The sequence below is a fragment of the Aureobasidium melanogenum genome (assembly GCF_000721775.1).
Source record: "Aureobasidium melanogenum CBS 110374 unplaced genomic scaffold scaffold_20, whole genome shotgun sequence".
NCBI lineage: Eukaryota > Fungi > Ascomycota > Dothideomycetes > Dothideales > Saccotheciaceae > Aureobasidium > Aureobasidium melanogenum.
This window is the reverse complement of record NW_024470072.1, coordinates 331,246-353,013: the sequence shown is the minus strand read 5'-3', so window position 1 is coordinate 353,013 and position 21,768 is coordinate 331,246. Positions and strand designations below refer to the sequence as shown.

The window sequence follows — 21,768 nt, the reverse complement described above, 5'->3', positions numbered from 1 at the left end:
CCTTCAATTGCATCCTAGTTTCCTCGTTCTTGTGAGCTGGTCTTCGACACGCGACTTTTCGACTGACGGATACTGGATACTGGAATGGTCTCCTTAGCTCGACAGCCGCGATGGCTAAGGCCATTCATCGAAGAGCCAGGAGTTGATGACGATGTTCAGCCGAAGAAGCAGAGTCTACCCTATGTGGCGATTCTTCTCTTCATCCTTACAATTACCGGTTTTATTTTACAGGCCATTATCAGAATTCAATCGCCTTCTGTTCTATTAGGCATTGCTGCTTTCTACCTCGTACTGGTCAGACCGCGCACAGCTTCAGTATTCCTGCTCGTACTGTATGCGACTTTGTTTGTCTTGCAGGTGTCGATATTGACATCCTCTGAATGGGGTTTCGATGGATTTGATCTTATCGTTGCTTTTCGAGTCATCAACATCTGTCTTTCGCTTATCAGCATTGCCGCTGTCGTAAATTTGCCATTGCGAGATCCTTCATTGGCACGCGAGGGTGTCAGTCAACCATATACTACACCCACAGCAGACCTCAGATCTCCAGAGGATGACCTTACACTGTGGCAATGGATGACTGTTTCGTGGATGTCACCGCTCATCTCCACTGGCAAGACAAGACAATTGAATGACGACGATGTCTGGTCTCTTGGTTACGAGTTTCAACATCGCCACTTACATGATGCTTTCCGAGAACTTCATGGAACGGTCGTCCGACGCTTGCTTCGTGCGAACTGGCATGATCTAGCCATACTTACAGTACTAGCGATATTGGAATTGGCAGCCAATTATTCAGCGCCGATACTGCTGCAGCAGCTTCTAAAGGCTATGAACAATTTGAGATATGAAATACAGCCAGCCATCACATTCGCACTCCTCATTCTCGTTGTGAGATTGGTTGCCGCGCAGAGTTCGGTATTCAGTCTATGGTTTGGTAGACGTGCCTACGAACGGTCTAGAGGAGAGATGATCACGATGCTGTTCGAGAAGACGCTCAACAGGAAGATTGTCGCGACAATCAAAGACGACGAAGAGAAAATGGACAATGAAGACATGAACGAAGAGACGGACACTGATAATACACCTAATGGTAACAGTGCGAGTGAAACGCAAGGACTTTTGAACGGCCACAACAGCAAATCGAACGAAAAGCAGTCATTTCTGTCTAAAGTGTTCAGGAAGACTTGGTCCGGCATTCGCTTCAAGCGTGACAAGAAATCCAAGCCCGCAAACGAAGACAACGCTCCCGCCTCGATGGGCAAGATTCTCAATTTGATGCGTGGCGATGTCTACGAGGTTAGTGGCATCAAGACTTACATATGCCACAGGCTAATGCGTACGTTTAGGTCAGTCAAAGGTTTTGGGAATTTCAGAGATTGATCAACAAACCTCTCGGCATGGTACTTTCCTTGTGCTTGGTGTGGAACCTACTAGGTCCATCTTGTTTACTCGGTGTCGCCGTTGTACTTCTCGCTCAGGTCTTGAATACCATTTTCGCTCGGATTCTTATCAAGAAAGAGCAGCTTCGTCGTAAAGCTACAGACACAAAGCTTCAGCAGGTGTCGTCATACGTTGAGGCAATTCGACATCTCAGATGGTATGGCTGGCATCCTGTCTGGCTCGAAAAGATATTGGAAGCTAGACAAGCGGAGCTTGACCTCAAGATTGTGACTTTCTTGTGGAACCTAGCCATCAGATTTATCAATATCTTGGGCAGTGGATTGCTGCCAGTCGCCGCCTTCTATGGTTTCACAGCTCTCGCTGGTCATGAACTGCGGATCGATATCGCGTTCCCTGCTCTACAGCTCTTCAACATGCTACAAAGCGATTTGAAAGAGATACCAGACCTCATCACAGTGCTCCTTAACGCATCTGTTGCTGTCGGTCGTATCGAGGCTTTCATGCAAGAACCTAACAAGACTGCAGACGATACCTCGGCCTCCATATCAGATGGCATTCTTGAATTGAAGGATGCTTCGTTTGCATGGCCAGGACTGTCCAAGGAAGTCCTCCGCGATATCACACTTTCATTCCCTCCTGGACTTAACGTAGTGTTCGGTCAGGTCGCAGCAGGAAAAAGTGCTTTGCTCCAGGCTCTTCTTGGAGAGCTCGACCTACATCATGGTGAATTGATCAAGCCAGATGCACCAATCGCTTACTGTGCCCAGACTCCCTGGTTGCAAAGCATGAGTATTCGTGACAACATCTTGTTCTCATCGCCTTATGATGACGTACGGTACAAGCAGACTCTCGAAGCGTGTGCTCTCACTGCAGATCTCGCTAACTTCAAGCATGGAGATCTATCGAACGTCGGAGAGAATGGCATTGGTCTATCTGGAGGGCAAAAGGCTAGAGTCGCTCTGGCACGTGCAGTATACAGCCGAGCCAAGATTCTGCTTCTTGACGATCCTTTGAGCGCACTCGACCAGCAGACTGCAGAGTCCATAGTCGCCAAATGCTTCGGAGGCGAACTCACTAGAGGCCGCATCATCGTCTTGGTCACTCATCGTACAGATCTGTGCAAGAGTATGGCTGAACAACTTGTTGAGATTACCGAAGGGACTGCACAGACATACAGGGGTGATTCGCTACAACTCAGTCCAACTACCTCCCGCACAGCTCAAACTCTTCAGGATGCAAAATTGGCTAAGGTCGACGAAGCGCAAGAATCTGCTGCGGTGCCTGATAAGTTCGAGGAAGAAGAACATCGAGAACATGGTGGAGTCAAGGCAGGAGTGTATTGGCAGTACATTAAAGCTGGACGCTTGAGATGGTGGTCTCTTGTCGTTCTGTCTGCCATCGTCTTCCGACTACTTATGATAGCCGAGTCATGGCTGCTCAAGGTAAAACTGACTATATGTCATTTACAATGACTTCTGCTTACATTGAACACAGGAATGGGGAGAAGCCTATGGAGAGACCGAGCAGGTGTACAATCTGCAAATTGTCCAGGCCAAATCTCACATCATGTCTTCGAGTCCCGTTTCTCGCTTTTTTGAACGCTTCCCGGATCCTGGCGTGAATGTCTATCCATGGCTCCTTGCATTCCTTGTCTTGATCATTGCTGAGTGTGTGGGTTTCATGATCTCGCAAATCTTCATGCTTGTCATCACCTACACTGCTGGTAAGAATCAGCTCTTGCTTCTTACTCGTCATCTGCTAACAAATGCAAAGGCAAAGGAATGTTCAAAGACATTATGACAAAGGTCAGCCATACCACCTTCCACTACTACGATGTAGTGCCCATCGGGCGTCTAATGAACAGGCTCACATCTGATGTGGGTACCATCGATGGCAACATCTCGAATCAATTTCTGGTCGTAGCCTGGCAGGCAATTGCTTGGGTGACATCAATAGCTGTGATTGCAGGTGTCACACCGCTATTCCTTGTCTTTTCTTTCGCACTAACTCTAGCGTTCATCCTTATCTTCATGCAGTTCCTGCCCACCAGCCAAAGCTTGAGACGCCTTGAAATGGTGTCTTTGAGCCCGCTCATGTCGAACTTCGGTGCTCTCTTGAATGGTCTGACGACCGTTCGAGCCTTCTGCGCTCAATCACAATTCCAGGATGGCGTGATCGCTGTAACAGATGCCTTCCAAGGCATGGATCATTTCTACTGGTAAGTGAAAACAGATGTAGGATAACGAAGCTTGACTAACTTCAATCCCAGGTCTCTGCAGGCATGGTTGATGTACAGGTTTGATATCTTGTCGGCAGTCTCGACCTTCATCATGACTTTGCTGGCCATCAACTCTGGTCTATCACCAGGATTGACGGCCTTTGTCTTAGCATCTGCCAGCAGATTTGTGGTCGCAACTCATGCATTGTGCAAACAATATGGTCAGTTACAGTTGAACTTTGTCTCTGTGGAGCGTGTGGTTGAGCTGCTTCACCTCGAGCAAGAAGATGCTGGCGAGATCGAGCCACCTGCGTATTGGCCCTCATACAGCGATGACATCGTCTTCGAGGATGTCACCATCAGATACGCTCCACACCTCGACCCTGCACTGTCAGACGTATCCTTCACCCTTAAAGGAGGCTCAAACACTGCAGTCATCGGCCGAACCGGTTCTGGCAAAAGCACACTCGCATTGTCACTCCTCGCAACCATGACACCAGAGTCAGGCCGGATCCTCATTGGCGGCATTGATATTGCAAAAGTCGACAAGCAAGCTCTGCGCAACCGTATCACGTTCCTCGCTCAAGATCCTGTACTATTCCCAGGTTCCTTACGGCACAATCTCGATCCTACAGAACAGCACACAGATGGAGAGTGCGAGGCTGTGATCGCCCGTGTTTGTGGCAACTACAACTGGACCCTGCAGACGCAAATCGACACTGGCGGTAAGAACCTCAGTCAAGGGCAGCGACAACTTGTCGGCTTAGCGCGTGCGGTGCTCAGAAGAAGTGCAATTGTGATTATGGACGAGGCAACGGCGAGTATAGACAAAGACACTGCTTGGGAGATCCAAAGGGTGTTGAGAGAGGAGATGGAGCAGAGTACTGTTGTCACTATTGCACATCGACCTTCTGCCGTAAGAGGAGCAAATTACTGTCTTGCTTTGGGCAATGGCAGGATCATTGAGAAGGGGACGCCCGAGGAGGTTGATGTGGCGAGTAGTACTGTGCCGGATGCCATTTGAGGTAATTTGGGAATTAGATAGAGATGCTAGACAAAAAGGCCTGCTTGATCAAATACAATGCTGAGTCTTTTCCCTCGGGTTTTCTGACTTTGGTTCTGAGGCAAGGCGATTGATGCTCTATTCAGTTGTTTTCTGACCATATGCTTTCAGTCAACAAACTGGCGGAGTCGAGAACAGACGACTTGTCCAGGAATACTCAGTCGTGTCACAGTAGAACAGACAACGAAATAGCAAAGTGAAATACCCAAAGCAGAGTGATGAATTGTCGCGCCTTCCCTTTTGAGCACAAATTGAGAGGGTTCCGTGACAAAGCTTGGCGCGTTCAAGGATGTCGATCTTCCGAATGAGTGAACTGCAGGCAGGCGATACTTTTTCCTACTCCCATCTTTTTTGTCGCAACCCGAAACAGAGCTAAGCTGGTTTACTTGGTCACACAAGTGAAGTTAGAGGATATTGTCACCTTACTGGAATTTCCTGGATTTTTCGACTGTCCAAGACAAGGAGAGACGGTCGTCAGCTTCGGCAAAGCCGACTTCCCTGCCACACATGCCAACACTCAAGCGTGACCGTGAAGCCATGGACGACCAAGGTGCAAGGAAAAAGATCAAGACTTCTCCCGTCGATGAAACACACCACATCCAACCCATCATGGATCTGACCGCCGACGAACCACAAACAGCACCTGGAGCCCAAGTCCCTCCCTCACAAGAGCTTCAAGTACGAATCCGCTTCACTCGTCTTCCATAACACCTACTAACACCCCTCGTTCAACCTCAGGCACTGAAAACCCTCCGCGGCGACTTCGACGACATCCGTCAACTCATAACCTGCAAAATCTGCGAACGCCTTCTCTACGAACCCTACGTAATCTCCTGCGGCCACACTTATTGCTACAGTTGCTTGTGCACCTGGTTCGGCACCACCAAGAAAAAAACATGCCCAAATTGCAGAGAAGTGATTACACAACCACCAGCTCCTTCCTACGTCATCAGAGAAATGATCAATATCTTCATGAGGAGTCATAATATCTTGCCTGATGGAGAGGCTATTGAGCAACATCAGCAGTGGGCTTTTGAAGAGGCCGAGTTGGTGAGGAATGATAAGAGTAATACGGATCCGAAGACTGGAGGGTTGTTTAAGGGTATTTTTCGTCAGAGGAGGAAGAGATTGCTGCCGAACCATGATCCTGTTGATCATGTGGATAGGTGTCCAAGGTGCAATTGGGAGATTGAAGATGGGATGTGCCAGAACTGCGGCGTGCTTATGGATAGCTGGAGTGACGACAGCGATATCAGCACGACCGACCTCTCAAACTCTTTGCATGCAGAAAGCATAGAAGACGACTTTGAAGAGGATGATATGGATGCCGACCCTGAGTTTGGAGAGCTTGATGGAGACTTTGATGGTGGACTTGATATCGATTTTGATCCTCAAGCTTATGATGCATGGCTGGAACAGTCAGGGATACTGGACTACTCTGACCATTCGCCCACGCGATCTGGAGGAGCCGCTGGACGCGCAGACGTGTTACGCCAAATGACGCGCGAGAGAGGAAGAACTGCAGCTCATAACGCTTTCCGTCGCGCCACACGGGATCCTCATGTCATAGACGAAGAAGCCGAGGATGACTTGATGGGATACGAGCATGACGAAGAAGACGAAGACGATGATGAAGATGACGAAGCAGGTTCAATCGACGATTTCCTGGATGACAGAGACATCAACGATATCACTGCCTACGACATCAGTTCCCAAACTGCAGAGCCCACTCCAGCACGTCAACGCCACCATCATCACCGCTCTCACAACTCAAATTCAAGTTCAGATTCAGAATCAGACTCTGATTCCGACGGTGTACGCCATAACCCCCACTTCCGCCGTCCACAAGTCCCTGTGTATACAATCCCTTCCGACGACGAAGAACCAGTAACACAACCTACGCGCTCCCGTCGCGCAACCCGTATCGTTGATAGCGATGACTCCTCAGAAAGCGACTCGGCAGACGAAGACGACGATGAAGGTCCTAGACGCCCCTCTACACGCCTCAACGTCCCAGCTTCCCGCCGCTCAAACCCTCCAGTCCTCGTGAACCGCAGACAAGCACGTCCAATCCGCGTTCTGGACAGTGAAGACGACGAGGACGAAGAAGTTTCCTCCGCCTCCTCTCCCTCCCACCATTCAGCAGAAGAGGACGGAGATGCAGATATCCACTACAACAACTACAGCGATGACATTGAAGCAGTAGCACACGTCGGAGCAGAAGAAGGATTTTCTCCTCTGCAAAGCGAGGGGCAAAGTGGCAGTGAAGACGAGGCAAGTCAAGGAGATAGTGCAAGTGAAGGTGAAGGTGCTCAACACGCCGTAAACTATTTTAACGTCTATGGCGAGGATGAGGATGATGGACAAGGAAGCAGTGAGGATGATGATGAAGAAGAGGATGATTATTGATCTGTTTTGTTCTGTTTTTTTCTTCTGCAAGAGATACCCAACCAGCCTTTTTTTTTCATAGGTTCCAAAGAATGTTTGTACTTGAGAATGCAAGTATCTTCTTCGTATTCGCCCTTCTGTGACTAGCTTCTGATATTTTTCGTTGCAAGTATTTTTGAGCAGCGTTATGCAGATCAAAAGCCGTGGTCCTGATCCTTCACAAGTCATTCAAGCTCAAGCCAAACAATGGAAGAAAGACGAGAGAAAATGGCATCAAATAATTTCTTTACTAAACGACCGCAGTACCTCTCAAATCCCTCCTCACTCACTCACTCCTGACTCTCGATACTATAATACGCCCTAAATCTCGCATTCCCTTCGACTCTACAATCCTTGACCGCCCAAAAACAAGCCATAAGCAGTGTCGGAAACCTCGTCGTCCAGTATTGTAAATAGCCCTCTGGCAAACTGCCCACCCTCTTCTTGACATCTGCACTCATATCCTCGTAGTGATTTTTCTTGTTTCGTAATGCGCGCAGCAAATCCAGCATTTTGGTGCCGTTGTATTTGCGTTGTTTGCCGAGCGTGTCGAGGAAGGCGCGGTCGAGTTTGCGTTGCCAGTCTTTGTCTTTTGTGCTGGAAATCACCATGTCCGAGTAGGATTCGAGGTAGCAGAGGTGGGGTGAGGGTGGGTCGCGGGGTTCGTGCTCGAAGTGGTCGGACACGTCGCAGAGGAAGTCGAGGCGTTTCTTGGGGGACCAGAAGAAGGGGTGGCATAGAACTTGTTGGGCTGATGGGCGGTCTTCGGGATTGTGGGCCAGCATTGCGGTGATCAGTTGGCGAGGCTCTTCGCTGTCGGAGCCCAGGTCGAGCTTGTGCATGTTCTGAAGATTGTTCTTTTTGATGTTGAGTTCACGCATCTGCATCCAGCCTTCCTTGTCATCGTAAGGGTGGTCACCTCCAGTCAAGACCCAGAAGAATAGACATCCTAGAGAGAAAATATCTGCTGCTCGCTTGACGCCTCCCATAGTTCCACCAGAAGAGCTCTCGCTCGTGCCAGGATGCGACATGTTGCTGTGACCGTTGTTGGAAGCAGTGTCCTTGGGTTGCGAAATAAGCTCTGGAGCCTTCCATCCGCAGGTACCGGCATTGCTCGTAGGGTCGATCAAAGTACTGACGTTCTCGGGAAGGGTTTTACACAAGCCAAAGTCTGAGATGACCAGACGAAGTTCATTGGGCTTGTTCGGTTTGGGGAAGGCAATGAGGATGTTCTGAGGCTTGATATCGCGATGAATAATGCGAAGATCGTGGAGATGATACAGTCCTTTCGTAAGCTGATAAAGTGTGCCACGAACATCGCGTTGTACAGCTGAAGCCAGGGACTGAAGTTGCTGATAGCGAGCTTCATCGCGAACATCCGGAAGGTTGAAGAGATCCCACAAACTTGCTTGGCAGAGTTCGACGGCAATGTACAGGAAGTGCTGGTCCTTCTGTTGACAGTAATAACGAATGACGTTCTTGTCATGGTCGCTTTGCTGAAGGAACGAGACTTCCTGCGATGCCAATTCGTAGTACTGGGAAAGCATACGCTTGACTGCGACGGCACGACCTTCGAACTTGCCTTCAAACACACAAGTTCCGGCACTTCCATGTCCAATGATGCGATCCGTGTCAATGGTGAGGTTGTTGATCTGGATTTTGCCAGAAACATTGGGGCTCTCTGATGCGTCGACACTGATGACATCCATACCATCAATCTTGGAAAGAGGCTTTGGAACAGGTGTGGCGAGGGCACCATTGCTTTCCTTGTCACTGTTGCTCTGGCTGTTCGCACGACGACGCTGTTGGGCTTCGAGTTGTTCCTTCTTCTCCTTCGCTTTTCTGCCTCCTCTAACTCCACGAGTGGCCTTCTTCTTCGGCTTGACAGGCGTTTGTTCTTCAACGGGTTTGTCTGCTTCTGCTGGAGATGGTGTCGAAGCACGGGTAGGTGAATCGACCTTGACCTCGACTGGCGCTTCTGGGGAAGGTATCATTTCCTTTGCCTTCTCTTGTTCTCCTTGTGGGAAGATGGTCTCCTCTGCAGGCTCAGGGAAGCGGACCTTGCGATCGACAGGCTCGCTTGGAGTAGAGCCATCATCCTTGCTAGAGGCAACCTCGCTGGTCTCAGAAGTGACAGAGATAGGCGCCTCCTTCATTGTGACGGGAGCAGAAGCTTGTCGTTGTATGACCTTTTGCACGTCGACCCATCTAGATACAATGGCGAATAGTCCAACCAAAGCAAGCAAGCCCACGATACCCGATGAAGAGATACCAGCCCAAGGATTTGATGTGTTGGGTAGCATGACTTGAGCGTTGTCGGTGTTATAGGCATTTGGTGAGCCAATAAGTGATTGGTCGGGTCCACCAATGGTGAGAATCTCGTTCTGTTCCTGACTCATCGGATGAAGAGGGTGTATGCCAACCAAGTTTGCTCTCTGCTTGGCTGGGTTGAAAGTGCCTACGGGAAGAGCGTATCCTTGAGTGTAGCATACGGCGTTAGAGGCGCCGTCGGTGACAGTGGGATATCTGAGCTCTGACATGGCATACCAACTGCCGGCCTCGGTACAGTTGACAAAGATCTTGTCTTGCTCGATGGTGTCATCTCCAGCCGGACCAATAGGCTGTGGCAGAATAACAAGCGAAGCATCTAGGATTTCTTCATCAAGTGGTCTGACGACATCATAAACGCGAGCAACCGGAGATGAGAACTTCTGCTTGTACAGAATAGAGTTACCAAAACGGTTGGTCTCTCTGTAGTCAACGGCGACCACGCTACCATCGTGTTGAGTGTATATGTACTTGCTGTCCATGGTCGAGGCGTACTGATTGTGTAGGTCTTTGTCGCGATTGTTGGGTCCCCACTCGAAGTAGCGGATGGTGCAGATAGGGTTTCCGGTCAGTTTATCGGCAATGGAGACGGTATATTCTGTTCTGCCCAAGGTAAGAGTGCCAATCGTCTCGCATTCGTTGTCTTCGAGTGATCCCAGACCATCGACACGGCGGCAGTTCTGATCGTTGGAGAAAGTCGACGCGCCGGAGCTGAACATCTTGAGAATCCTCCCATTGGACGCGTCGACAGTGTATAAGGTGTTTTTCTTGTCGGCGGTGTAGACTACGGGTGGATCTTCACCAGCGTATGGAGACAGTTCTTCGACGAGCTGCTTGACGGACAAGCCGAGTTTCTGCATGCCAGTCTGTGGTTCAGAAGAATAGACGTAAAGGCTTCCATCCTGAGAAGGCTCGACGATCCAGATGAGGCTGGTCTCAGGCTGGGCCTCTGGATCCGAGTCGTTGTGGTGGTAAACAGTCTCGATCATGGGCTTGTCAGCCTCGATCTCCCATCTGGGAGCGCCTGTTCTACGGTCTCTTGCGTGTAATTTTCCATCAACGGTCGCCAGGAGAATGATATCCTCGACTTGCCAATCCTGCAGAGACCGCGCCGGGTGTCGCGAAGAAAGACCACCGGACGAGGCCGATGATCGTGCAGGAGGTGCTCTGACGGCCGGGTTAGACTCGGCTGGAGCAAAAGTCGCAAGGGCGCGCTCAATTGAAGGGTCGATTGCGGTGTCTTTCAGGTGTTTGTGGGTGGATCTCAGTTCTGGCGGAGAGCGCGCATTACCGAGGGAAGGGCGTTTGCGGATGTTGTTGTTGGCATTGTCGGCGGACTGCTGCTGCTGAGCAGTGGCTATCAAGGGCAGCCATACAAAGATGCAAATGAGAGCATTGCCGAGACTCAGTGCTGGAGGTCTTCGACGAGGCATGATTCATGAATCAAGTTGCAGCCTTGTCGAGCATTGGTCGAGGAGCGAGAGTCGGGGTTTGGGGCCTCAGTATTTCCTAGCACCCATGAGAGATGCCAGAAGAGAGCAAGAATCGATGGTTGATGAATGAATGATAGTCAGACGCGATGGTGAATTTGATCAGGGGTATGCACGTCGTGTGCGTGGATGCGGCTGGTTGCTTTTTGTGGGCTGTTGTGGAGACGACGACGACTTTCGCGCGTTCCGAGTAGCGACCGTTGGGTCTTGATCGCGCGAGTGGTGGGGTTCAGCTGAAGACTGACGATGGAGGCTGGAAAGTAAAAAAGATGAATGTCGTTTCTCTACGATGTTGATGAGAAGATAGAGAGAGTTGATACTGTTGCTGGCAGGCGATGCTGACTGTGTGGGCACAAGCGAGCTGCTGCTTATTGAGAGAGGCTCATCTGCGTGTGCACCCTCTCCACATGATTCTATTCGAGACGATTCGACCAAGGAGTCCCTTGCCGCAACGCCAGGAAAAGCCAGCCCTTGCCGAGACGACATCTCGTGTGCGTCTCACGACACGAAGGATCAACCCAACATTTTCCTGCCTTCCTCTTGCTGAAGCACTCGTCGTGATCAAGGCATAACTCTGCCTATGCTTTTGACTGCCAACAGCGGTCTAGATTCGGTCTGCTTCCTTCAATCGAGACGATCACTATTTTTCATGTGCTCCCCGCTTGCTGCTAGCGACGGAAGACCCTTGCGGTCCGCGGACGGATCCATGTCGGAGTCCAGCGGCTGTTTTATCTTATCTCGATGATCTGTCCATCAATCAATTCCCCGCACAACCTACCTGACCAGTGACCACTGCTCACTCTGTGACTTGTCACGAGACTCTATAACTGACCGAACAAATTATAGCAAGAATGGCTGTCCCAGGACGTGAAGTCGAGTGAGTCGTATTCCATCCTACACCAACGACCATGTTTGACCACGGCTGGAACAGCTTATCTACGCTGGCCCGCCATCTCGTCCAACACGGACCCCATAAGACGCTTCCCACTGAGCGACGCGTGAGAATCCTAATCAACGGCGCTTGCATCGCAGACACACTCAACACAACAGGAGCCTTGTTCGTCTGGGAACACCCCTACTATCCCCAGCTTTACTTTCCTAAAACTGCTTTGGTGGAACATGTCCAAGGCTATGATATTACATACGAAGATGATCAAGATGTCAAGGATACTCATGGACAGGTCATTGCAAAGACTCTCAAGGTCAAAGTAACGCGTAACTCAGACAACTACATGAAAGAGGTAAAAGACGGGTTTATGATTTTCAGCAACGATCTTCCTGGAAAAGCAAGTCCCCTGAGTGATATGCTCAAAGTTCATTTCAGCGCTGCAGGTAAGTGTCCCCTTCTGCCTTGTCCTTACATCAAAACTCAAGCATCACATCAGACCAATGGCTCGAAGAAGACACCCCAATTTTCGTACACCCAAAAGACCCTTTCAAACGCATTGACATCTTACACTCGACACGAGGCATAAAAGTCTCTCTCAAAGGCGCCCAAATCGCACAAAGCGAGTCTTGCATGCAGCTCTACGAGACCGGTCTGCCAGTCCGCTATTACATACCCTTGACCGCCATCAACACCTCCTTTCTGCGGCCCAGCAAGACAACAACACAGTGTCCATATAAGGGCGAGGCTGAGTACTATGATGTAGTCGTTGATGGCAAGACCCACAAAGATATCGTGTGGTTCTATACTCGACCAACAATTGAGTGTGCCACAATCGCTGGTTTATGTTGTTTCTACAACGAAAAAGTGGATATGATGATCAAGAACGGGAATGAGTGGCAGAAGCTAGATCGCGCAAACTCCATCTTTAGTTAGATATATGCTACCTATCCAACCCATCCAACTCAACCAACCTAACAACCAACTCCACCAACCCCAATGCCTTGCCCCTAAGCTGCTCTCCAGGCCTCTCCACAAGTCCCTCTAGCACCTCATCAAGCATGCCCCTCAGCCTCCCCACCAAAACTCCAATCCTCGCCCATCCTTTGAGTCTGATCCATCCATCAACAACCAAGCCTCTATTCTGCGTATCCAGCGTAATGTCCCCAGAAAACATGAGCAGAGTGTAAGCATTAAACGGAGTCAAATCACGGATAAAAGTTTTCGAGGTGGATAAGAGGGAGAAGTAGGACAGGAATGCTGTGGACGGAGGGAAGTTTTGGCCTGGTGTTGAGGAAAACAGGACACTGCTGGGGTGGATGAACAACCGTGAGTTTCCCTGTTCCTGCTGTGGTTGAGGTGTTTGTTTGCCATTCTGCGCAGAGGGCAAAGTAGGTGCAGCGGAAGCATTAGGTTCGCGGAAGTATTTGATGGTTTTGGCTTCTGGGTCGAGGGCTACAGCACCAGAAACAGAGGCTGCGTATTTGGTATCTGGGAACTCTATGCGTGCGACCTGGGGAGAGAATGCTGCAGCTACCAATGCGCGAACCAGGGCGGTGTTGCTGTTCCTAGCATTGTGGTCTGCAGAAGCCGCAGAAGAGGAAGTCAGGAAGCCGATTTCTTGTAGTGAGGACATGTATTGACGACGGTTGGTGTTGATGTCGAAGAGAGTTTGCGTGGAAAGGAAGCTTGTGTCGCACCATTGGCGTAGAGAAGAGGAAGGTACACCTTCAGCGCGTTTGGCACTCCAGACTTCGAAGGCGCGAAGGTCGCAAATAAGATCTCCCTGGCCCCCGGGTGCAAATGCTAATCGAGCTGCCTTGGCCTCATCACGTCGAGCGGGAGGAGAAACGAATGGTGAGCGAGCAGTGAGGATAGATGCGATAGTCAAGCAAGCATCCAAGCATCCAAAGACCGCACCATAGACAAGCAACTTGCCACAGCGGAGATCAGCAGGGATGGAGCTAAGATGCCGACCCAAAGCCGTAAGCTCTGCGCCATCTAGAGCGCCCATACGATGCAGAGTCGTCAATGCACCACTGACTGCTAAAGTCGAAGGTGGAGTGATGGCACGAGACAAGAAAGACGGAACGTCCAACACACCCATAGCCTTGACGCTAAGACACAACTGCTCCAGCGGCACACGCAAGATCTCAGGGTCGGGACGCTCAGCCATCTTGGTGATCTCGGCTTGCTTAGTGTAGAGCTTGTAACAGGTGCCTGCTCGTACACGACCTGCACGACCACGACGCTGTTTACAAGCTGCTCGGGATGCCCATACTTCTTCGAGCTTGATCATGCCATTGGCAGCGTCAAAGCTGGTTTCCTTGACACGGCCGGAATCAATGACAGCGACGATGTCCTCGATTGTTATGGAGGTTTCGGCAACATTGGTAGCGCAGACGACTTTGCGTTTGCCAGCGGGTGCAGGGGGAAAGACTCGCTTTTGCTCAGCTGGCTGTAAGGAGGCATGCAGAGGCAGGGCATGGATGTGATGGAGATGCTGCAATGCTTTGAGGGTGCGATCGATCTCAGCGAGGCCAGGTAGGAAGATCAAGATCCCGCCTTCTTGCGAGCCTAGTTGCTCGTCGATGGTTTGTACAGTGTCTGAGATGAGATCGTAGTTGATCTTCATTCCGACACTGCGCAGAGCTGCGCCCATGCTGGGCTCTTTGCCACCCTCATCATCGCCTTCCTCGCCGATAGCCCCTGCGAAACCTGTCATACGGAGGATGTCGTCTAGATAGACGTCTTGTACCGGATGGGTTCTGCCTTCAATCTCCACGGTGCTGACGGTCATCTTACCGGCAAAGTAGCTTTTGAAGATCTGTGCGTCCAGAGTGGCAGACATGAGGATCAATTTGAGGTCCTTGCGTACCTGCAACACATCTCTCAAAAGCACCATCAAGAAGTCAGTGTCCAAACTGCGTTCGTGAACTTCATCAATAACCACATGGCTGACGTCAGCCAAAGCATCGACAACATCCTGCGGCTTTCCACCAGACGTTTGGAGTCGTCTCAACAAAACACCAGTAGTGACAAAAGTGATCTTTGTAGTGCCAGCCTTCTGTTTCGATTCTCCTCTGATTGAGTAACCAACCTCTTCACCGACTTTGACGCATCGCTCATCAGCAACACGATCTGCCAGACCCAAAGCTGAGATTCTGCGAGGCTGTGTACAGATGATGTTTGCCGCTTCTCCAAGTCCTTGTCTGATCATGTCATCAAGGACAAACTGAACAGACTGAGTAGACTTTCCTGAACCAGTCTCACCAGAGATGATAGTAACTTGAGAAGACGTGACAGCTTCAACGATCGCATCTCGCAGCTTCCAAGCAGGCAAGGATTGCCTTGCTGCCATCATTTTCTGTTGTGCGGGAGTTTCTTGTCGGGACTGCCAATCTGCAAGGATTTTCTGGCTCTGTTGTGTTGAAGGCTGCCAGTCGATGGGTCTAGGCATACGCTTCGGGCGTGTTCGTCTGCGGCTGGCAGTTTCTACATCAGGCTCGGCCGAGGTGGAAGACACCGAAGCAATACTGCTGAGTCTACCGGGGTTAGCAATGATATTGGGTATCTCATGCTCGAGCCAGTCGATGAGATTAAAAAGCATCTGCTCGCCAAGGAATTCGGATTGAGCTTGCAACAAAGCTTGCTTCAAGATGCTCAGACGGATATATGCAGGTATAGAAGCCTCGATTGACAAGACAGGAACGACGTTCGGGTATCCAGCTGTTGGTTTGCAAGCATGAAGGACGACACGCTCCTTCGGCTTCTCGGCCACTTCCAAGACAATTTGACATGAAGTCTTGGTTGACTTGTATCTGTCACTGTAAATAGAAGCCAAGATGACTTGCTCTTCTTCCCAGACATCGACATCATCTGAAACGTCGAGGTTCTCAGTAGCAGATGCCAGAGATGACGAATCCATGTTTCCAAGAAGTCTATGTTGTAGCCTCTCTGCTGCTTTTGCTTCATCGCCTGAAGACGCATCAAGCGCTTCTTCACAGAGTTCCATGGCGTAACCAGTAATTGCAAGACGTTTCAGTTTACCCTCTCTAGCAAGATCGCTACTAGCCATCGAGACACCAGCAGAGTAATTCTCGGGTAAGCTCCACTTTGGCAAATCATCTTCCGGTACGTGAATCAGTAGCCATTCGACAGTCTCTTCGCGGTCCTTGCAGATCTCCACTGCTTCCTCAACGTGAGCAGGACGGAAGCCTAATTTGGACAGATCCTGCACGATGTGCTTCTTCTCAGCATTTGAAAGAGTAACACCATGCGGGTTCCAGAGTGCAGCCTGTCTGACCAAAGCCTCGACATCTCTGCGCATTTTCTTGCCCATTTCGACCTTGGGAGCTCTCGTCCAGCCTTTTCCAGGGTTCTTGTTGATGCCTGGCGCACTGTTATCCTTCTTCTCAGCTCCCATCTGCTTCTCCCTCTCTTGCCTCTTCTTTTCCTTTGCAGCTCTTTCATCATCCCACTCTTTTCGTGCTTGGAATGGATCTGCAGCATATAACCAGCCCATGCCTTCTTTTGTGGCCTCCTTTTTCATATCTGCAAACTCGCCCTTCCACAGATCGCGGTAGTTGGGAGGCATCATCATGTGCAGGTTCTTCGCATTGGCCACGCGATATAGCGCATAGGTAGCAGCAAAATGTCTAGCCTCTACAGCCGTCTCTTGCACACCCAAAGCCCTCTTCGCAGGAGGCAACGACATAGGCGGTAACGAAACGACTTCCTGTGTCTTTGGGTTCTTCCAGCGCAGAATGACAGAAGAGATTTGGCCTGGCGGGTCTGACGAGCGATGCATGGTGTATTCTGGCTTTTCCCATTTCTGCTTTTGACAGTGCTCGGAGAGCATATTGACGGGGAGTTTTCCTGTCCATGATTGACCACCGATCAAGGTTCTTGTGTCGGGTTTCTTGACTGGGTCGCCAGCCATGTCCAGTTCAGGGCCAGCATTCTTGCCTTTGCCCTTTGCAGCGGTTGCAGAGCTGTTCGCGGCCGGAGGTGTGGAATCGTTCTTCTTGGATTTCTTCGAGTCCTTGCCGTTGGAGAAGACTATGAAGCTCGTGTCTTCGCCATTCGCGGTCGCAGCAGTCGAAGCATTCTTCTTGCCCGACTTGTTATTGCTCCTGGGAGCGTGAGGTTTGTTGACCATTGTCTGGGTTCATCACGGGCTCACTCTTGATCGCCGTGGATAAATAATTCCCTTTGATGACGGCGACAGGCGGAGATAAAATCTGGGGTTCACACTCACTTGGCATCATATGGAGTGATATCTTGTAGATGTCAACGTGAACGCAAAACTGGCTGGTCACGATCATGATGAGAGATGATGAGATATTGAGATGAACATAGAACGAATAGTCATTGCCGTCATTCATTTACTGCTAAAACGAGTCGTGCTATCCAGGGATCCGCCCTTTGCTTTTTGACGCTATTGATACATCCTCCTCATGCAATATACACTTCTCTTGAAGTATGCTTTATGCTCTAGGCCCAAGGCCTTCCAATGCTTTCCTTGCACATTCTTATGCGGCAGGTCTGCTTCTCGATCTGGGCTTGGCACCAGAGGCGACACGCTTGGCCTGTGGGCGAGATAAGTGGTGGGCAGGGATCCAGGACTCGTCGTAGGCCTTAGCACCGCTGGTAACAGCAGGACCGTCGGCACCAACAACGCTGACCTGCTCGGCAGGGTCGACCTTCTTGGAACCACCAGACGAGCGCTTGGCACGCTCACCACCCTTTCCGCGACCCTTCTTCTGGGGGAAGAAGGTAGTGATCCAGGTGTTGTAGATGAAGTAGACGGTACCAGCGAAGACACCGCTGAGCACAAGGTAGAGGAAGATGCTATGAGGCCAATTAACTTGTGCGAAAAGACGCAAGTCGCGTAAATTGACTTACATCTGAGGGTCGAAGAAGCTCATGGGAGCCTCAACAACAGAGACAGTGCCGTTGAAAGCAGGGAAGGTGTGGACCATGCCAGTGTTGTCCTGGAAGACGGCGGCCAGGTTGAGGGTCAAGTCCTGGGGGTGCATCTCGGTAGCGAAGCTGTAGGTGGCAGTCTCCTGCTCGCCAGCAGGGACCAAAAGGTCGTACTTGCTGAGGGTCAAGTTGCTGATAGTCTTGGGGCCGACGAGAGAACCACCAACGAAGCGAAGATGAACAGGGGCAGCCTCATGGTTGGCGATGGAGAGAATGGCGTTGGTCGCGTGGCCATTGACGAGCTTCACACCAAAGACTTCAGAGTCAGGGAAGGAAACCGAGACGGCGACGTTCAACTTGGGGGTCTGCTGGACCTCAGGGTTCTCAATCTCTTCTACGATCTCAGGAGCCTATGCACGTCATTAGCTTGGTCAGGTCAATTGCTTGCCATTGACGCGTGACAAACCTGAGCGTAGGCAGAAACGGCCTTCAATGCAAAGAGCGCAAGTGCGCTGAGCTTAAGAGATACCATATCGACTGGTTTGGATGTGTGGTATACAATGTCTTCTCAAAAGTTACGGAGAATAAGAGAGCTGCGGGGAGTTCAAGAAGTTGCGAGGCCACCGTGGCTCCCAAGCTCGGGCTTCATTCCTTCTTGGCAATCTATCGAGTAGCTCCACTAAGAGGTCTCGACCCTCGACAACTTGCACTTCTCATTCTGACAGACACATGGATCAAATAGTCAATCTAGCAGCTTGATTGTGTGCTACAAACGATCCGTAGTATCAATACAGCTGGCCATCAATCCTTCCTTGTTGTCATCTCTATAACGACCGCATATTCTTCCTCAGGTAACCTTCAAACGACGGACGGGGGTAGTATCCATCTTGTGCATCTCTGGTGGAAACCTGCAGTTCTCGCCATTGATGCATGGCTTTCCTTTTGACCCACTCTCTCTACTCTCGGGGAATGGGCAGCGATGGCCATAGATGCACCCAGCATCTGAACAATCACTACCGTGGATGCATGCAGACATGCGTGCCACAAGCTTCAATGTCTCCAACTCCTTCGCGTTGCATTTGTACAAGTGGTCGTGTTCGCACTTGCCGTCAGGGTATGGGCAATTATGACGAAGGTGGTGTGCGTTGCAGAGCTTCAGCTTCTTGAGCCGGTTCACCTCGTCCTTCTTAAATTCCGGTGTTGGCGGGTCAATACGTTGACCCTTCCTGTTGCGACAAATCCCGTCGATCGAAAGTTCTCTTTCCTTAATAGAACTCTGGGGTGGTGCCTTTACTGCTGCTCCCTTCTTTGCTGCCATAGCCCATGATGTGACGGGCATTGCTGACGATTCGACAGACTGGTTTGAGCTCATCGAAACCTGACGGCTGTGCAATTCACGGACAGCAGGATGTTGCACAACTGTACTCGTTGCACGAAAGCTGGAGTGCGATGTCGCGGGAGACGATGACGACGGAGCAGGGGATATGGATTCTCGGAGAAGAGTTGGGATGGTGCTAAATTCTGGAATCTGGTCCTTCACCTTGGGAGTGTCAACTCCGGTGTCGCGAAAGACAGCATTCATCCGAGTCGGAGCGAGTCGGAGCGATATAAGATGGTTGTCGAGCGGAGTACCATGGAGCAAGGTGATGCGAGACCTAGTCCCAACATGTTCGGCGAAAAGCCTTTTGAGCATAGGCGCGTAGATCTCGCCGTCTTCGCAGCCGAAGAGTATATGCTTGCAGTGCGTATCGACTATGTTCATATGCAAGTTTTCTGCGCGCTTGTCAGTGTACAGCTAACCATGAGCAAAGACATATTCGAACCTTCCATCTTGTCAATCACTACCTCGCGACCTTTCATGCCGACATCGATCATGTCGAAAAGGTTCTGATTCTGGCAGAAACCGCGTACGAACAATTTGAACTGGTTGCTGTGGTAGACTAGCCCAGCACGAAGGCAAAGGCTGCATAACTCATCCAGATCGACATAGACTCGGACGAGGACTTTGGTGTGGATAGACAGAGTATCGATGGTTGAAAAAACATACTCGTTAATGGTCTGGAAAAGAAGTCTCGCAGCTTGACGACCACCCTGGTCGCCTTGACTCAGAAAGTCGCTTCGGAAGATGAGTTCGTTACCGTCAATCAACGCTAGAACGAAAGAACCTTGCTCTGTCGAGCAGTCGTGGCCACCAAGAAGTCTAAGGCTGTCGAGTTGTTGCTGCAGACGTGCGCGTCCGGCACACTCCAATTTCAGAGCCTCCGTTAGTTGCAGTACGTGCTGCATAACATTCTGCAGACCTTAGTCAAACGTCATGGTCCTCATGGAGTCAGATACTCACGTCGTAGAAGGTGGTCTTAGTTTCATCGAAAATTTTGATATTCTCGTGGTCCTGGGCGAGCTTCCTGGCCGTGGCCCCATCGAGCAGCTGGAGCTCGCTGTAAACTCCTGACGATGCCATCACGATGCGACGAAAGTGCGATGAGTGATAGTGGGGATAAAAATCGAGCGGGAGAAGGATGCGCGGTGATGGGGTTGATGAAGGTCAAAGCCAGGAAAGTGAAGATAGAATTCGAGGAAGCCGCAAGTGAGAGTGACTGCGAGAAGCGAGAAGCCGCGTGTTGGCGACCGACCAAATCGAGAGATATGAGCGTCTGTTTGATGCAGTGTGAGTGAGTTTCTAAAAGAACACGAATCGCGGATATTCTTTGATCAATCTTGAAGGCAGTAACAACGACATCACCTCGACAACCACCCGGCTCGTCTCATAATGCTACAGCCTCTCTCCTTGTCGTTGACTTCCTACTTGCTGTCCACGTCAATTCGTCACAAATGACTGATGCACCTTCGGGAACATGCATTTGGCGGTCGAAAACGAACAAACGACTCTCGTTGGTTGATATGCATCGAACCGCACAACCTGCAAAGCGAAATCCCTCTTCTCATGTACAATGAGGATCTTTCTTATGATCGACTTACGAGCAGAATTGTGGTTGTAGGTAAAATACGCATTCATGCTCGCTTTACTAGAGATGCTGCTTTCGCAGGCCAGGTCAGGTAATCAGTGCCAGAGACTCAGTACTATGCAGGAGACCGAACAACGCTGTGCTGATCATCGCTCTTCATGCAATACCACCCAATCATCTACTCTCTCTTCCACTGATCGTGCTCTTCAGCCAAATGCGCCTTCAACTTGGTCGTTCTGTTCCCAAAATTTTTCTTGCACCGCCAGCAGACGAGATCAACAGTATTCCAAGGCCCGTGTCCAAGTCGCCGTACTGGATCATCGTCTGCTAAGGGGAATTTCTCCAGTGGTACGAGGAAAGAGGTCTGGAAGCTGTTGTAATGAGCGCTCCTTGTCAAGCAGTCGCTTACCATGTCTCTCGACATGACGTGGACATGGAGATGGTTCATTGAGGGCACTGCATGAACACCAGTAATAATCTCCTTCATCCAATCGCGCCCTTCTGGAAGGACTTCTGGAGGGTCATCTGAATCTCTGGCTTGAATTCTTGCCTGTTCTGATTTGGAAAATTGGCCGTACTTCCGCCGCAGCTCGCTTGCCACCATTTGTTTGGCCCTTTCAACTTCCACTTTGATGTCCGCAAGCAGTTGAGGGTCTTCAAACGCCTTGAACGGATGCAACAAATTGCGATCAGACTTTGGAAGGACCAGTAGATGGACGGAAGACTTGGGGAACATATCCTTGATGATGACCGCATGTTCGTTGTTGAACAGCACTCTGTCGTAAGCATCAGGGTCGACTGTGTATACTCCCAGGCCATCCCTCCTATCGAAAGACATCTTTGGCTTTGCCTTGTCAGAATTTGCATGCTTGCCAGATTTTTCAGGATCGGTGGGTTTCTTGGACATTAATTCTGTGACTGTCAACAATGAGGATGGTTCCCGACAGTGGGTAGTGGTATACTCACACGCATTCTTGGAATTTATCTTTGTCTTTGTATCTGGAAGCTCCATTCCGACCATCTCATCTTCCGTGATTGCTTCCTGAGGTGCTCCCATG

General features: G+C 50.3%; 8 protein-coding genes across 8 annotated transcripts; 3 read left to right on the top strand and 5 right to left on the bottom strand.

Moving 5' to 3' along the window:
• Nucleotides 1-84: 84 nt before the first annotated feature.
• On the top strand, nt 85-4,646 carry M437DRAFT_54429 (ABC bile acid transporter; the record flags this gene model as incomplete). Its single annotated transcript, XM_041022692.1, has 5 exons — nt 85-1,299; nt 1,350-2,846; nt 2,899-3,127; nt 3,178-3,622; nt 3,674-4,646. 5 exons carry the CDS (start codon nt 85-87, stop codon nt 4,644-4,646), a joined length of 4,359 nt encoding a protein of 1,452 aa, XP_040877403.1.
• A 546-nt stretch (nt 4,647-5,192) lies between these two features.
• Nucleotides 5,193-7,094, top strand: M437DRAFT_68286 (uncharacterized protein; the record flags this gene model as incomplete). The annotated part of the gene is made up of 2 exons (XM_041025091.1): nt 5,193-5,363; nt 5,424-7,094. 2 exons carry the CDS (start codon nt 5,193-5,195, stop codon nt 7,092-7,094), a joined length of 1,842 nt encoding a protein of 613 aa, XP_040877402.1.
• Nucleotides 7,095-7,402: 308 nt separating this feature from the next.
• On the bottom strand, nt 7,403-10,873 carry M437DRAFT_54456 (kinase-like protein; the record flags this gene model as incomplete). The annotated part of the gene is made up of 2 exons (XM_041022697.1): nt 7,403-9,259; nt 9,329-10,873. 2 exons carry the CDS (start codon nt 10,871-10,873, stop codon nt 7,403-7,405), a joined length of 3,402 nt encoding a protein of 1,133 aa, XP_040877401.1.
• A 908-nt stretch (nt 10,874-11,781) lies between these two features.
• M437DRAFT_77454 (DUF427-domain-containing protein) lies at nt 11,782-12,752 on the top strand (the record flags this gene model as incomplete). Its single annotated transcript, XM_041026812.1, has 3 exons — nt 11,782-11,807; nt 11,862-12,262; nt 12,316-12,752. 3 exons carry the CDS (start codon nt 11,782-11,784, stop codon nt 12,750-12,752), a joined length of 864 nt encoding a protein of 287 aa, XP_040877400.1.
• A 7-nt stretch (nt 12,753-12,759) lies between these two features.
• M437DRAFT_77453 (ATP-dependent RNA helicase A) lies at nt 12,760-16,977 on the bottom strand (the record flags this gene model as incomplete). Its single annotated transcript, XM_041026811.1, has 6 exons — nt 12,760-16,184; nt 16,218-16,261; nt 16,298-16,554; nt 16,588-16,650; nt 16,684-16,938; nt 16,975-16,977. The coding sequence occupies 6 exons, from the start codon at nt 16,975-16,977 to the stop codon at nt 12,760-12,762; spliced, it is 4,047 nt and encodes a 1,348-aa protein (XP_040877399.1).
• A 373-nt stretch (nt 16,978-17,350) lies between these two features.
• M437DRAFT_54501 (uncharacterized protein) lies at nt 17,351-18,276 on the bottom strand (the record flags this gene model as incomplete). Its single annotated transcript, XM_041022704.1, has 3 exons — nt 17,351-17,669; nt 17,724-18,154; nt 18,211-18,276. 3 exons carry the CDS (start codon nt 18,274-18,276, stop codon nt 17,351-17,353), a joined length of 816 nt encoding a protein of 271 aa, XP_040877398.1.
• Nucleotides 18,277-18,633: 357 nt separating this feature from the next.
• Nucleotides 18,634-19,904, bottom strand: M437DRAFT_9982 (uncharacterized protein; the record flags this gene model as incomplete). Its single annotated transcript, XM_041029124.1, has 3 exons — nt 18,634-19,001; nt 19,143-19,517; nt 19,568-19,904. Coding segments are annotated over 3 exons (1,080 nt in total), but the record flags the coding sequence as incomplete, so codon positions are not given.
• Nucleotides 19,905-20,888: 984 nt separating this feature from the next.
• M437DRAFT_54578 (HIT-like protein) lies at nt 20,889-21,767 on the bottom strand (the record flags this gene model as incomplete). The annotated part of the gene is made up of 2 exons (XM_041022714.1): nt 20,889-21,628; nt 21,677-21,767. The coding sequence occupies 2 exons, from the start codon at nt 21,765-21,767 to the stop codon at nt 20,889-20,891; spliced, it is 831 nt and encodes a 276-aa protein (XP_040877396.1).
• Between the last annotated feature and the right edge of the window lies 1 nt (nt 21,768).